We start from the raw sequence: 16,514 nt of genomic DNA, 5'->3' as shown, positions 1-16,514 counted from the left end.
GGCAACGGGATTGCAACCCTCGGTGTTGCGCCCGCACCTCGCTCAACCAGTGAGCGGGAACCGGTCTCCACATGGGATCCGAACCCTTGGCGGGAGTGCCGCCGCGCTCCCAAGCGGCGCACTCTCCAGTGCGCCACTGGGCCAGCCCAGACAAATGAGTTCTTTAAGAAATTATTATTATTATTAAACCCTTGGCGGGAGTGCCGCCGCGCTCCCAAGCGGCGCACTCTCCAGTGCGCCACCGGGCCAGCCCAGACAAATGAGTTCTTTAAGAAATTATTATTATTATTACTGAGAGTAGACCTAGAGAAGCACAAAAGAATAAGCAAACGACACACTGATATATGAGGTCCTGGAAGTGCAACAGCACAATAACATTAAGCTGAAAGGAATAACCACCTTCCAATCTGGAGTAGAAGTAGAAAGGTGGGTTTGAACTAGGGTGGGTCTGAGGAGTCCAGCCTACTTTGGAATATTCAGTCCTATTTGGGCATTTTTGGCTATAACTGAAGTGAACCAGAGGTGCCCAAGTAGAACTGTGGCCCACAACATGAGCAAGGGGACTGCTCCCACCCCCAGCCCAAACCCAGGTGTCACTAAGAACTTATCTTCTGAGCAAATCTTCAGAGCACATCTTTGCTCTCTGCTCTCAGCTCTTACCCGGTGTTTTCTAAAACTGAAGTCTAGAAGTGGCATACACTGCTTCAGAAATGCTTCCACAAAGAGACGTCCATACTGAAGAAAAGAGACACATTGGTGACCTCTAGCTGAGATCTTTCTCCTGAAAGGTCCTGGCATGAGGCAGCATAGCATTACCCAGCCCAAGGGTTTTATCTTCTTATTTTTATATGTAAAAAATAAATTGTGAGGGGTCTAAAAGGTTAATTTGGAGAATGTAGCTTAATGTGAAAACTAAATAGGCCTGCTAACTAAGCCTTAGAATTAGGCAGACTTAACTACCCTAGACACAGCCAGTCGACAGGGGCCTTGCTCAGCTTAAGAATGAGAGAACAGAGGAGCAGAGGGGAACTCTAGCTCCCTGAGGATAACTAACTTCCCAGAGGCAAAAACTGGGTAGATCTGAGGAAGCATATGAGCAATTTACAAATTTCCCAATCAGACAAATCTCTCTCCCTGACTTACCCATCTTCCACACTGCAACACAGTGGCAGATGAGTAGAGAGAGATGCCAGGAGATGAAAAGAATGAGAAGATACCCACTTGGAAGGAAATATCAGAAGTAGGGAAGAAGCTTTCTCCCCATAATATCCCTATTGAATTTGCCATCAAATCTAGCATGAATCCAGGCTATCCCCATGGGATAGGAGTTTGGCAATTATCAGGATATCAGCTCCCACATTCATGAGGCTACCTCACGGGCTTTAAAAAAGGAGGAATCATCCATTCTTCCTTCCCTCTTGTCACTTGGGAAGGAATGACAGGGAGGGTAAGGAGACTACTATTCCTAAACGCAACTGCCCTGAAGCCATTCCTCCTAGTTCTAAAAGTCTGACCCAAAACTTTCAAACTCATAGGAAATTGGCTTCTCTAGTCATCCAATTACTGTGGGAAAATGTATCCAGTGCCTTTCCTAAACTGTTGCCTATTAACACAAATTCTGGAGACACTAGCTTATGGGCAAGGAATTAAGCAATTCATCTCGGCTGAGACTGTCTGTAAAGTGATCCACAGGAATAATAAATATTAAACAGGACCCAATAAGTCTCTCACCTTTAAACAGGCATGCAGAACAGGATGACTATCAAAGACCTGGAGAGGTAAAAGACAAGAAACCAAAGCTGAGGTCTGTTCCTTTGAGCACCCCATCCTCTTTTCTGCAGTGTAAAGAGCAGCTCTGGCTGCTATAGAGAATTCTAAATTGAGGAAGGCATGTCAACAGTTAAATTAACTATAAAGCACAATAAAGTAACCACCATAAATGAAGTTCAAGAAAAGGAAAAAATAAATAAATAAATAAATAAATAAAAAGGAGCAAAGAGGAACAAGAAATTGATTCCAACTGGGGATGGTGAGAAGATGGCATTAGTAGAGGTCCAAAACCTTGACTTGAAGCCTTAAGAAAAACTGAACAAAGAGGTAGAAAGGAAAGAGAATGACATTCTATTCTGGGGGAACAGTCTGAGCAAAATCAAAGAGTAGGTGAGAGCACAGAGTATGTCTGAAGGTTAATGAAGGCATTCAGGGTCAGAAGAGGGAGTGTGCTTAGATCACAGAGGACCCAAGGCAAGATGAGAGAAAGTGGGGGAATGACAGGTGGAGGGTGCCGTTAAATAGTAAGCATTGTGGCACAGGTAGGAGGAAGAAAGAGAAGGAGAAATATACTGCCAGGGAGAGAAGGAGTTATCCAGGATGAGTATGAGGACAAGGGAAGTAGACGGGGGGAGAGCAAGCCCCAAGGAAGGGTAGGCAGAGGAGAAAGGAGAGCCAATTTTGGAAGCTAAGACCCTTGGTTTCTGTAGTTAGCCAGTGAGATGAGTCAAGGAGTCTCAATACTCACCTTTATCAGGTTGATGAGAATACTGAAGTCTCGAACAGCCATGTTCCAGTAGAGGAGCTTCTCTTCATGAATCTGTGGGCAGCCCAATATATAGGTGCCTCTAAATCAGACAAATACTTCTCCTACCGTACTCCCACTAATACACAGTTCTTCAATTATATAGCTATTCAGAGATTCAAGCCAATTGTCCTTCCAAAAAGATGTGGCAACCAGCACACCCTAGATGGTTCTGAGGCCTGCACATACTGTGATAACATAACAGTACCTGATAGACACTTTCCAAAAAGATGAGTCATCTTCGGTAATTTCCAAGTAGGTGAAAGCCTCTGCAACATACCTAGTGACCATCAGATCTCTGTGGCTTCTCTGATTTCCTATGCTAGCCCTTGTTCTCAGCAGTCAAGGTCAGTTCTGGTTAGCAGGTTGCCAAGGCCCACAGGATTTCAAACAGGCTGGTTTACCTCATGCCAGCTGGCAAGTGGCAAACTGGGCATTAGCCACGTAGCCCTTGTTCTCAGCAGTCAAGGTCAGTTCTGGTTAGCAGGTTGCCAAGGCCCACAGGATCTCAAACAGGCTGGTTTACCTCATGCCAGCTGGCAAGTGGCAAACTGGGCATTAGCCACACAGCGGGAGCGCCGCTGCACTCCCAAGCGGCGCACTGTAGCAGTGCGCCACCGGGCTGGCCCCGAGACTCTTCCACTTCTATGATTTAACAATAAGAAATTAGCTGACTGTGTAAAACAGAACAGAGGATCTTAAAATCCACATATTCCAAATTGTCTTCATTTTAAACCTACTTCATTACTTTTAAGTTCCCCTTAACAAAGGTCATTTCTTAGTCTCTGACCAGAAGGATTCCAACAGTAGAAAAATGGAAAAAGCCTATTTGGTGTGTTAGAAGAAACCAAACATCTCACCAGAGCAAAGCATGAAGCTGGTCATTAAAGATGTTGCTCTTCTCTTTCTCCCCTCTTGGCCACACCCGACAGAGGAACCGTCTGGCCAAGGAAGCTGTTGGAAACAAGACAAAGGCACCTCATGTATGGGATACTGACTTCATTCTTGTCTTTTAGGCTTTTCGGGATGATTATTGATGAAAAGGATTATTATTTTAAATTTACTAAGAAGTTCCTGGTCTAACAGGGAATTTTTTTTTTCCTTTTTGTCTTTTTTACTGACGGTAACGGGATCGCAACCCTCAGTGTTGCGCCCGCTCCGCGCTCAGCCAGTGAGCGGGAACCGGTCTCCACATGGGATCCAAACCCTTGGCAGGAGTGCCACCGGCCGGCCCATAACAGGGAATTTTTAAAAAGCTCATGTTCCTGCTCCACTGGCTCTTCTGCCAGAAATAAACCCATTTCTCTGTCTAAGACCCAACACATCCCACTTCCTCACCCCATCTTGAAACACACCAACATGAACATACGCAGACATGAAAAGAGAAAAGGAATGCTGCTGGGCAGTAGGAAAGCCAATCTTGTTCCTTCTGGGCAGGCCAATAGCAGTGGCCACTTCACAGATTCAGATCAAACCCCCCCTTTTAATCAACAGAGAATAATTAAGGTTTGTTTTGCATTTTCATCTTGCTTTCTGTTTGTGCTGCCAACTAAGATGTATAATCAGTGAGTTACATTCCAAGAGTAATGACAAAAGATAGAGAAAAAGGGAAGGAGGCAGTACTTCCTTTACTCTTGATCCTGATTTCTCCTTTTTCTCCAACTTTATTAACATTATCTTATTTCTTTTTTTTTTCTTTAAAGATGACCAGTAAGGGGATCCCAATCCCTGACTTGGGGTTGTCAGCACCATGCTCTCCCAAGTGAACCAACCGACCACCCCTATATAGGGATCCGAACCTGCGGCCCTGGTGCCATCAGCACCACATTCTCCCAAGTGAGCCACGGGCTGGCCCTACATTGTTTTATTTCTTATTGCCAAATGTTTCAGATAATTAAAAATAAATAAATAAAAAGGAAGAACATGATTAAATTTAAGCAAAACAAAGAACTGTCTACCTAGCTGATCTAACCAAATTCAGACTAAGCAATGTCAGCAGAAATCAGTCATAGTTCCTTCTAGGAAAATGTCCTTGTTGGAATAGCAAGAGGGCATGCCTAAGGCTTATGTGGGGATTTACATGTAAAAATGTACAAGGTCCTGGGAAGCCCCAAGTTTACAAGTGTGAGATATTAATCCTATTCACGGAGAAAAAAAAAAGAGGATCTGGGCCCATCACCAATTTTTTCTCTGTTTTGAGTTGGAGCTGTAGATTTCTCCCAGATGACAATCAAAAGTCTGATGAGATAAAGAGCACACTGGAAACTGGGAATGCTGTGATGGAAATTCTGCAAGTAATGGAAGCTCTGGCTGTATTGAGAGATGAAAACAAATACATACACACAATAACATTACATATATTATAGATATGTTTAAATCCACACAAGATACCCAAGTCCCCTTCAAGTGTTTGATTGCATAATTAGAATCCTCCTCATTTTCAGGTGCTTTAGTAGCAACCTTCTTTCAAGCATCTCCATGGAAGACTATATCTTTGTATGGAGAAGGCCAGGGCAGCAGAGTGCCATTGATGAAATGCTGGCCTTGAAGGGGTCACACATGCCAAGAAACCCAAGTACCATGCTAATATGTGCAACCCTGGATAAATTATTCACTCTTTAAAGCCTTAGGCAATATACTGAAAATAATGTTTAAAATCTAGGGTCATAGAGACAATGTGAAAGGAAATTATAATATAAGGCAGAGAAGCAGAGCTTTTAATAAATAAATGTCTCATATGTGGATAGCTTTCAATGCACTGAAGTAATGGGAGATGAAGAATCACAATTAACCCAAAATTGTAGTTAAAATAAAACTAGCATCAACTCCTGATTGACTGGTGAGAAGGAGATCAAACAGACTAAAAGTGCTGTATTTAAAATGAAATAACATCCTGCCAGCAGGCAGGGATGACAAGCACTGACTGCTGATCCAGTGACAGCCTCACCTATCAAAGAGGACAAGAGAAAGACCCTAGTCACTCTGTTTGAAGCTGGGGTGGAAGGCTGGGAGCCACGCCCCTTACATCACCTTCTCACCTTCCTCTTCCACTGCCTAGCCTTCAGTCACATATGGTCTTCCTCCAAGACTGGGGGAAGAAGACAGGCAATCAGTGATAACCAGCTGCTGCTTAATTATGCAGCTCTGCTAAGAGACAGAGTGGGTCCCTGGATAGTTAACAGTTGACTACAGAACACATCATTGTTACCCGAAAAGGCAGACTTTATGGGCTGATGTATGCATGAAGATTTAACCTGATTTGTTCAAGGGTTTCTAATGCTTCAAGATTTATCAGAATACATAGGTGAGAAAGTTCATACACTGAGGAAAAGTAACTGAAAATTTCAATTTCCTTCACAACTATTGAGAGACACTCAAGTTATTTCAAAGAAATCTTCCCAATCCTGTTCCTAGGAGTTTCTTGGGACAACACTCTGGGACATACCTGAGCAGTTCATTCAAGGACTGGTTACGTTGTCCCTCCTTCAGTCGGTTACTGAGGACCTCAAGGGCTGAGTACAGTAAATTACAATTTTCAGGTTGAAAAAATCCATTCCTAAGGGAAAGTCAAAGTAAGATAGTTTAGCTTAGTTTTAGGATGATTACTTGGATGGCATTTGAGAATACTGGCCTCTGGTCTGTATCATTTGGAGTTCGAAAAAAAGAAGAATTGATAGTCAAGTGCCAAATTCAGTCACAGTCCTAAGTATCAGATAAGAAGTTGAAGTGCGCCCAAAATAGTCTTTCCTAAGGACCTCACAGGTTTATTTTCAAGGGAAAAAGCTCTCCTTCACTGCCCACATTTTAGAGATATCTCAGTCTTTCTAAAAACACAGGAATGATTTTTGTCAAATCACTAAATCCATATAGTAGGTGCTTGATAAAGAAATTATCCCTTCTTCTACATTAATAAGTCAAGTCTTGACAATCCATCTTAAGATTATTTTTCATACTGTCCCTTCCTTTCCAAGCCCTGACCGTCACTCTAGGCCAGACCCTTAACATCATATGAGTAGATTACAGTGACACCTTTTAATTGGTCTTTTTGCATCTCCTTCCAATCTGTCCTGCACTCTGCTGCCAAAAAGATTTTCCTAAAACATTACTTTCATTATATCATGGCTGTGATCATAAAATTCTAAAATTGCTTCCCTGAACATTTAAATTCTTCTGTCTGACCTTCAAAGCCAAGCACAATCTGCCTCCCTAAACATTATTCTCCTCTAGAAATATTTTCTTTTTTCTTTTTTTTAAAAGATGACCGGTAAGGGGATCTTAACCCTTGACTTGGTGTTGTCAGCACCACGCTCAGCCAGTGAGCGAACCGGCCATCCCTATGTGGGATCCGAACCCGGGGCCTTGGTGTTATCAGCACCGCACTCTCCCGAGTGAGCCACGGGCCGGCCCTAGAAATATTTTCCAAAACACCAGTTGTAGTCATCCCTCCTTTCAACAAAAGTATTCTGAGGGCCTATTAGGTATCAGGTTACACCCACCCACACACGGTTTTTTAAAGGTATAATTGATGTATAATAAACTGCATGTATTTAAAATATTGAATTTAATCAGTTTTAACTTACAAATCCATGAGATCATCACCAAAATTACCTCCTGGAAGTTTCTTTGTACTCCACCTTCCATCCAATGCTAGGCAACCACTGATCTCTTTTCCATCACTACAATATTATATGCTTTTTCTAGAATTTTATATATATGGAATCAAATACTATGTACTCTTATGGTCTTGCTTCTTATTCAGCATAATTCTTTTTTCATGTTGTTGCATGTAGTATTCTATTATACGAATATATCACAATTTGTTCATATATTCTTCAGCTGATAGACATTTGAGTTGTTTCCAGTTTGGGGTTATTACAAATAAAACTGCTATAAAACATTCACATACAGGACTTTGTGTGGATATACGCTTTTATTTCTCTAGGGTAAATACCTAAAGATGAAATGGCTGGGTCATATGGTAGATGTATGTCTAACTTTTTGATAAACTATCAAACTGTTTTCCAAAGTGGTTGTATTATTTTACAGTTCCACTAAAAGCATGTGAGAGTTCTAGTGGCTCCACATTCTCACCAACACTTAGCATGTTAAGTCCCCATGCTAGTGGGTGTGTTGTGCTGCTACCTCATTGTGCTTTTAATTCATATTTCCATGTCAACTAATAATGACCATCATTTCATGTGTTTATTTGCCATCTATAAATCTCCTTCATGAACTGTCTGTTCAAATCTTTTGTCAGGCATTGCTTTTAAGTACTGAGAATACAAAAATGACTGATGTCTGTCCTCATGGAGCTCACAGTCTAGTAGGGAAGACAGATGAACAAGTAATTATAATAAAAGATGATAAGTTTTATCATAAGAGGATACCAGAGTGCTAGGAGAGAACTAGGGGTCAGGGAGGCAGGAAGGAGGCTTACCTGGCCTAGAGGTCAGAGAAGTTGCCTCTGAGGAAGTGAAGTTTAAGTCCAGATCTGAAGAGATTAGATGAGCCAGAAGAGGCTGGGGATCAAGAAGGTGGGAGTCTTGGTATGAGTATGTGAAGCCTTCCAGGTGAAAACTATATAAGGGTCCTGAAATTAATTCAGTATGGCTGGAGGCAGAGTTTAAGACAGTAAGTGGAATAGGAGTCAGACAGTAGAAGGCCTTAAAAGCCAGACAAAAGACTTTGAAGTAAAGAAAAATATAAACAGCAATTGGAGACCAAAATGTGGATAGGATCATACTGGGTCTGTGTTGGGAAGATCACTCTGACTTCTGTGTGAAGAATGGACTGAGGGAGGACAACTGGAGGTGGAGAGACCAACTGTGAAACTGATCTAGTCCAAGTGAGAGGTGATGGGAGTCTAGAAGCAGGGGAGAGAGACAGATGGATACCTAGATATGATCTAGATGATAAAATCAACAGGATTTGGCAATCAGGTGTGGGAGAGAGAAAGGGTAGAGAACAGAAGGAGGGACAAAGAATAACTCCTGGTTTCTGGCTCAGACAACTAGTGGTGTCATTTACTGAGCCAGGCAAAGCTGAGGGAGCAGTGGGAAGGATGATACACTCTTTTTTGGATGTGATGAGTGTGAGGTGTCAATGACACATGTAAGGGGGTGTTGAGTAGGCAGTTAGATATAAATGCCTATAGCTCAGGAGATAAATTTTAGCATAAATTTAAGCTTAGGTAAGATTACCCAGAAAACTTGTATAATGGGAACGGGGGGACCAGGGCCTAACCTTGAGGAACAAAAGTATTTAAGGGACACATCTCCCTCAATTCTACTTTCGACCATGATGTACTTTCCAACTTCTTTACCTCCCTAAATGCCAGCTCCCTTTCAATGACCCAATGAAATCCACTGCTTCCATGAAAAGCTGTGTTCAGCTCTTTGTCACATAATATGGAATTTATTTACAACTTATTTAATAACAATTTCTTAGGGCCAGCCTGTGGCTCACTTGGGAGAGTGTGGTGCTGATAACACCAAGGCCATGGGTTTGGATTCCTATATAGGGATGGCCGGTTAGCTCACTTGGGAGAGCGTGGTGCTGACAACACCAAGTCAAGGGTTAAGATCCCCTTACCGGTCATCTTTAAAATAAATAAACAAATAAATAAAAATAATAATTTCTTAAGTAACAGTCTCTCGTGTTATTATAGAAGGCTTGCTACAGCAAACAGGCTAAGAATCACATGGCCAGATTTGTTAAAGATTAGCTAATTAGCAAGTTACCTAATTTATCAAATAGGTTAACAATAATGGCTCCATAAGACTTGAAGGGTATAGGATCGAATGAAATGATACAAACAAAAACACTCCAAAAAGAGTAAAGCACCATATTTACATAAGACTTTTGGGCTTTTCTTTTCCATATCTCAGTGCCTTGGTGACTGATCACCAAGTAAAAGCAAGTATATACTCACTTCTCTCTACTACCATACTTCGCACAACTTACCAAGCAAAAAGCCCATGAAAGATCTGCAGTAGCCTCTGACAGCAAGAAGATATTATGTGGTACTCTTGAACTTTGACTGCTGGTCTATCAACTACACCATGATTCTCAGCAGCTAAACACTAAAAAGGAAAATAATTTTAGGATAGTTGCTTCAGCAATTGCCCTCTTTTCACAGCCAAAAATGAAATCTCATGTTCACTTAGTGATTTCTAAGTCTCTATAATGATAAGATAGGCTTCTGACCTGAAAATAGTTGTGAATGTTCTCCAGATGGTTACACATTGGGGTCAACAGTTGAACAACACAATGAGCAATTTCTTGGGCAGATCTCTGATGCAGATGTGAGAATCCAATATTCCGACTTCCTTTATTCTATAATAAATTCAGTTATGGGATTAAAAAACTGCTGGATATTGACAAAATAAAATTAAAAAAAAAAAAAAAACTGCTGGATAGCTTCTCTGAAACTAAAAGTTCATTACGGAGTTAAGTCAAACCTACGTCACCAGGTATCAGCAAATGGGAGAAAGGAGTTGTCTAAGACTATATTTTGACAAAGGAATAAAAACTTTGCTCTATCTTCAGCTAACCAAGAGATTGGCTTTTGTAGAGTAAGGACAGTGTTTGATTGAGAAGACCCATCATAATTAATGACATAGACCCATCATAATTAATGACATAAAGCTCACACAAAGTGGAAATCATTTGACAAGACTATGGAGCAGATACTGAGTACAAAGAAAAAAAAAATCAAATAACTGGATAAATTAATGTTTAAATGTTCATACTCAAGTCTCTCATATTTTGCTGTTTGCACCATGCAACTGCTTCCTCAGATGCTAGGTGCACATCTGTACACTATATACACACCTGAGGTTCTGACTTTTCTAGACAGCCAATTACTATACTGAAGCTTGGACAGGTGCTTAGTTTGGGAGGCTGTTAAAATCAAAACCTGAATATTCTCTACCTTCTGGGAGAGGTCTTCCAGCAAGAAAAGCAGCTCAGGGGGCCCAAGCTGTACAACTTCTGTAGCCTGTCACCAGGAGGAAAAAGAGAAAAATTCTAAGAATGTCCTACTCATTTTTTTTTTTTTTTTAAGATGACTGGTAAGGGGATCTTAACCCTTGACTTGGTGTTATCAGCACCACACTCTCCCAAGTGAGCCACGAGCTGGCCCTCTAGTCATTTTTTCTGTACATTTTATGTTCACTTTTCCCAATGGGTGGAGAATCTGAGACTTTTAACAAAAAAGGGAAAAATTTCCCCTACCTAATACAAAGGATGGCTGTTGTGCTTTATCAACTGATCAAGAAGTCAACATTTCCAAAATAAAACAAATTTTCAAATTATTAAAATAGAAATCTGAAGGCTAGCCAGTTACCTCAGTTGGTTAGAGCACAGCATTACAACACCAAGGTCAAGGGTTCGATCCCTATACTGGCCAGCTGCCAAAAAAAAAAAAAAAAGGAATCTGTGACAGCACAGAAGACACACTTTTTTTCTAGAAATAAATTCTCTGTGCATCTTTCTAGCTGTGGATCCAAGATGCATTTCCTAAATATCCTGTGATAAAAGATGACTAATTCAAGGGAATTTCACTTTTCTCTGTTCATTAAGTAATCCTTTCATACTTTCTTTACCTTAATATTTTGCTACTATTAACTCTGGGCAGGATCCCTATAAGTATATTATACTGCCAGAAGCAGAATGGGTGAAAATACAGTCTGACTTCAAACTGTTCACTCAATACAGACTTATGGGGAATCTCCTAAGGGCAATCTGATGCGGAAATACTAAAAAAAAAAAAAGGAGATACTCTTTCTATTCTGAAGGTGCCTACATTCTTGTAACTCTCAGGTAGAAATCCACACTATTTCAATTTTTGTTAACCTGGAGAAATTCTACTCAGTGGTGAAATCCCATATCGAAAATTACTTTTTCTGTGAAAATGTCCTCTACTCCCAACTTCATTATAAATACAATACCATTCTCTCATCAGAGTTTCACTGGTACTTGGTTTAGCCACTAATACAGTAAGTGTATTAATACAATATGTGCTCTATTGATGAGCAGGTCCACTTCCTCTATTAGATTATGAGCTATTTGAAAGCAAGCATCATATTATACATACTAACAAACTGCCAGTGTCTAGATTACTGGCAAACACAAAAGGGCATTAGTTAGCATCTGTTGGATGCTGAACAAACGTTATGAAAAAGTGAAAACAGCATTGACCTCCATAAACCAGAACAGTGCTTCTCTATAAAAGCAATCTAAGTAGCATATTACTATTAACACAAAGGTAAGAATCACATAATCAGCATGATATCTTATAAAGACTTTTGAAGTCAGAGTTTAACTTGTCAATGTCACAGTGTTTTTTCTGAAATAAGAATAGAGGTGAGCTGGCCGGCCCGGTGGCGCACTGCTGTAGTGCGCCGCTTGGGAAGCGTGGCGGCGCTCCCACCGAGGGTTCGGATCCCACATACAGACCGGTTCCCGCTCACTGGCTGAGCGAGGCGCGGGAGCAACACCGAGGGTTGCGATCCCGTTGCTGGTCCTGGTCCGGTACGGGGGCAACACTGAGGGTTGCGATCCGTTGCCGGACACGGAAAAAGACAAAAAAAAAAAAAAGAATAGAGGTGAGAAACTTTCTGAAAGAAGATTAAGTCTTAAGAGTCCAGTCTATTACTTACTTCAGTGTGCATTTCAGTATCTAAGATGAACTTGGTCACAAGCCCACAATGCAGAATAGCTAAGCATTTCATGTTATCTTTGCTGGTCCTGGTCCGGTACGGGGGCAACACTTAGGGTTGCGATCCGTTGCCGGACACGGAAAAAGACAAAAAAAAAAAAAAGAATAGAGGTGAGAAACTTTCTGAAAGAAGATTAAGTCTTAAGAGTCCAGTCTATTACTTACTTCAGTGTGCATTTCAGTATCTAAGATGAACTTGGTCACAAGCCCACAATGCAGAATAGAGAAGACCTCCATGTCCAGCTCTCGGAAGAAAGCACGGTAATTCTGTAGTGACACTGATGTCTTTTCTTCCTTCCCTGTGAACTCCTTGGGGGAAAGTAGCGTAACCAAGAAAATAAATGTCTTCTACACTAGTCTAAGTTTTAATGAAGATTCTAAAATGCAAATATGCACTCATTTTATGCGGAAAGTTTTATTTTCATCACAACACCAACTTCCTTTCACCGAAGTTCTACATATTCCTGAGACAGAGCACTTAATTTATTTTTTGTTTCTTTTTTTTTTTTGCTACCTGGCTGAGAACTTAATTTAATATGGGGATATAAGTCAAACATCAAGACCATTGGTAGGTTTCTACTTAGGAATGAACTATTAGGCAAATTAAGGCATTATGGTATGGTATAGAAAACTATGGGCTGATGGGCCAGAAAGAAGTAGAATCAAATCCTAGCTCAAGCAGTTATTAACTGTGTGACCTTGCGCAAGTTACTTATCCTCACTGGGCCTTACTTTCTTCATCTATTAAATGTGTATATTAATACTAAGCTTGGGTTTTTAGGAGGATTAGAGGAGTTACACATAATAAATACACAATAAATGGTAGCTGAAACACAGAAATAATTGGGATCCACGTGGTCCAGGAAATTTCACAAATTAATAAGACCTATTCTGTGAATGGTACAAAGTTACAGGGAAAGAGAACTATTGTTACTCAAGTATCAGAAACTATACTAAGCATTTCATGTTATCTCGATTCATTGAGAAGTTGACAATCTGGGACTAGAAGGGGAAAGAGGCTAAAAGAAGTATATATAAACTACATTGTAAGACAGAATTTGATTACTGCTGCAAGAGAGAATTCAAAGTACTGTTGGGGTGCAAAAAGGGAGTAAAACATTCAAGAAAATAATTATAATCAACAACAGTGTGTAATAGGGTGAAGGACTTAAAGTCTAACCTGAACGTTGCTACTAAGAAGGTAATTCCAAGGCCTAGATTTCATTTGCCCTTCTATTCCTTAACTTTTTCCTTTGTAAAATGCAGAAAATAAAGCTGGCCCTGTCAATCTCACTGGGCTGTCACACATCTTCATCGCTACCGATCATTCCAATACCTTGTCCAGTTGGCTTCTATCACACAGTGTAGGGTCATGACGTTCTGAATAATCCTCCTTTGAAAGTGTGTCCGGGGAGGATGTTTTGCTGCCATCTGCTTTTCTTTTCCTTCCTCCTTTTATTACAAAAAGAAAAAAGTGACTCAAATAATCAATAATCATGTTTGCCAAATATCACTGCCCTCAGGAAATAATCTGTTGAAGACTTCCTAGAAATAGAAGAGGTAATTTTATAACCTTAAATTATAGTGCATATATAACCGTGCTCAATTACATAATCTCTCCAATTACTGATGCCTTGATAAACATAACCTCTCAGGTTAATTCAATGCAGCTTATATAGAGATATAAGATAAGAAGAAAAGAATATACTCACCCATCTTTCCTTTTTTTCTGATTTTTGTTGAAATAGCAGTACTGGTATGAGGTGTTATATGTAAAGTTTCCAAGTCAAAGTTTGCAAGAGGAGGAACATAGTCTGGAGTGACTGAAACAAAGAGCAGGCAGGAGCGCAGTATATACCAACCATATTCCACCATTAGACTTGGAACGCAATCACCCGACTGGCTAAACACTAGTTTCCAAAATTACCGTGTTTATAAGATACATTCAATTCCTCTGACATTGTTTTGACATAGCAAAATGGCCAGAGGTAACTTATAGAAATATCAGATTTATTGATTATGATCAATTAACATAAAATAATTCTAAATAATGATATAAAATAGCCAAGCAGGTAAGGATTAAAAATAAATTTACACTTAAAATCTAAAGATATTAACATTATTTGGTAACACAGCAGTTTGTTTTACATACACTTATTTTAGCTGAGGGTCAGAGGGAGGCTACATATATTCCCCAGAGAATCAAGCTAGCACTTTAAAATGACTAGTTCACTTAATGGTCAGAAGATACTAAGAGATCTTTCATCTTTACTCCTGGTTCATGACTATGTTCAGAGGCTGGCCTGTTAGTTCAGCTGGTTAGAGTGTAGCCTTATAACACCAAGGTCACGGGTTCTGATACCCTTACCGGCCAGCCATCAAAAAACAACAACAACAAAAAAGAATCATGACTATGTTCAGGAAGGCAAAGGTTACTGGAAGTTTGACCACCAATGTAGGTACGTAAGTTTAAAACAGCCCAACTAATGTTTTCTATTTTCTATTTTCTCAAATAGTAAGATCTTTAGGAGGTATCAATGGGAGCAAAATTGATATACTCATTAAAAATTTTGTTTAGCGTACATTTTCCTTGACCCAGAGGAGTAGGGGACAGGTATCACTGTGCCTGGTTTAAAAGATAAGTTCTTGGTTGGCCAGTTAGCTCAGTTGGTTAGAGCATGGCATTGTAACACCAAGGTCAAAGGTTTGGATCCCCATACTGGCCAACTGCCAAAAAAAAATACTAAGTTCCTTATTATCACTGTGCCTGGTTTAAAAGATAAGTTCTTGGTTGGCCAGTTAGCTCAGTTGGTTAGAGCGTGGCATTGTAACACCAAGGTCAAAGGTTTGGATCCCCATACTGGCCAACTGCCAAAAAAAAAATACTAAGTTCCTTATCCTGGCCAACTGCCAAAAAAAAATACTAAGTTCCTTATTCCCTCACCACTGACCTAGTAGGGCTACCAGTATAGGACACTTTCCTTACCTACAATATACTTTTCCAGGATTTTCTGCAGTTCTACAATGTGCTTTAAACGTGTGAGCACCTTCCCCTTCATCTCAGGTGATGTCTGACTGCAGAAAGCATTCACAACCTATAAAGTACAAATCATATTCTCATGCTTTGAAAAGTTCAGATTTTAACTTTGTTTGCATTATTCATCCAGAGCTGAAAGATGCCATTGAACTGCAGGATCTGTGAGTTTAATCTGTGATGTACAAGCGTTCTCAGCAAGGGGGTGGAGAAAAAAATCCCTGGTCCAAAATACAGGAGAGATGACTTTTAATCCTAGTTCTACTTATTGCTAGTTATGTAACAAGGTGAAATAGCTAGAGGGCACACACTTGGTGAAACAAGTCCTATTCTACTACTTACTAACTGTGTGACTTTGGCTGACTCTTTAAACTTTCTGAGATTTTATTTCTTCAATTATAAAATGGGAATGTAATTGTTGTATGAATTAAGTACAGATTAAACATTCCTAATACAAAAACCTAAAATCTGAAATGCTCCAAAATCTGAAACATCTACAACACCTACATGATCTTCAAAGGAGCATTTCAGATTTTGGGTTAGAGATACTCAACTGGTTAGGTATTCTACAAATATTCCAAAATCCAAGAAAATCCAAAATCCAAAATACTTCTGGCCCCAAGCATTTTGGATAAAGATACTCAACAACCTGTAGTATAAAAAAAGAAATTAGCCTAGCACGTGGTACAGTGCTTAATAACTTTTAATGACTTTGAACTCTCTGTACTTGAAATTCCGTGTATGTAAAATAAGGACAATACTTGTCCTATAAGCTGAGCTGTGAGAATCAAATGAGCTCATTCAAGCACATAAACATTCTCTGAAATAATGAGAGCGAGGAAGGCAGTAAAAAAGAGATGTGGATGTTGCCATCATTGTCATTACTATTATTAAGCACAAATATGTTCTAAAGGAAGGGTAACTATCATTCACTCATCTCACTGAAATCAAAACAGTAAGGGTATGCCTGTGCTAGGATGAGCAGTGTTTCCATGGTGGAGAAGGTGAGGAGGTTATTCTAGGCAGAAGTAAGAATACAAGAGGTCGTGGAGGAAGTAAAGCATGGGCAACACGAGGTGAATTCTAAGTACTGTATATTTTTTTATTATTATTTTTATTATTATTTTTTATTCCTTTTTGTCTTTTTTTACTGACCGGTAACGGGATCGCAACCCTCGGTGTTG

At 40.0% G+C, this 16,514-nt stretch overlaps 2 protein-coding genes across 2 annotated transcripts in view; one reads left to right on the top strand and one right to left on the bottom strand.

The window, feature by feature from the left end:
- Nucleotides 1–9,681, top strand: part of FANCD2OS (FANCD2 opposite strand) — an 18,728-nt gene extending 9,047 nt beyond the window's left edge. Inside the window, exon 2 of the mRNA XM_008591837.1 lies at nucleotides 9,463–9,681. The gene's annotated coding sequence lies outside the window, so the exon portion shown is untranslated. The remainder of the gene's footprint in view (nucleotides 1–9,462) is intronic.
- Nucleotides 1–15,391, bottom strand: part of LOC103607323 (Fanconi anemia group D2 protein-like) — a gene marked incomplete at its 5' end in the record, with an annotated part of 22,626 nt that extends 7,235 nt beyond the window's left edge. Inside the window, 14 exons of the mRNA XM_008591840.1 lie at nucleotides 661–735; nucleotides 1,732–1,770; nucleotides 2,519–2,590; nucleotides 2,980–2,989; nucleotides 3,436–3,529; nucleotides 4,755–4,885; nucleotides 6,021–6,131; nucleotides 9,539–9,657; nucleotides 9,782–9,910; nucleotides 10,494–10,574; nucleotides 12,462–12,605; nucleotides 13,633–13,748; nucleotides 14,009–14,119; nucleotides 15,283–15,391. Of these exons, the coding sequence (XP_008590062.1) occupies nucleotides 661–735; nucleotides 1,732–1,770; nucleotides 2,519–2,590; nucleotides 2,980–2,989; nucleotides 3,436–3,529; nucleotides 4,755–4,885; nucleotides 6,021–6,131; nucleotides 9,539–9,657; nucleotides 9,782–9,910; nucleotides 10,494–10,574; nucleotides 12,462–12,605; nucleotides 13,633–13,748; nucleotides 14,009–14,119; nucleotides 15,283–15,391 (1,341 nt within the window). The remainder of the gene's footprint in view (nucleotides 1–660; nucleotides 736–1,731; nucleotides 1,771–2,518; nucleotides 2,591–2,979; nucleotides 2,990–3,435; nucleotides 3,530–4,754; nucleotides 4,886–6,020; nucleotides 6,132–9,538; nucleotides 9,658–9,781; nucleotides 9,911–10,493; nucleotides 10,575–12,461; nucleotides 12,606–13,632; nucleotides 13,749–14,008; nucleotides 14,120–15,282) is intronic.
- Nucleotides 15,392–16,514: the final 1,123 nt, after the last annotated feature.

The sequence above is a fragment of the Galeopterus variegatus genome, unplaced genomic scaffold (genome assembly GCF_000696425.1).
Source record: "Galeopterus variegatus unplaced genomic scaffold, G_variegatus-3.0.2 Scaffold7336, whole genome shotgun sequence".
Lineage (NCBI taxonomy): Eukaryota > Metazoa > Chordata > Mammalia > Dermoptera > Cynocephalidae > Galeopterus > Galeopterus variegatus.
This window is presented reverse-complemented; position numbering and strand designations above follow the sequence as displayed.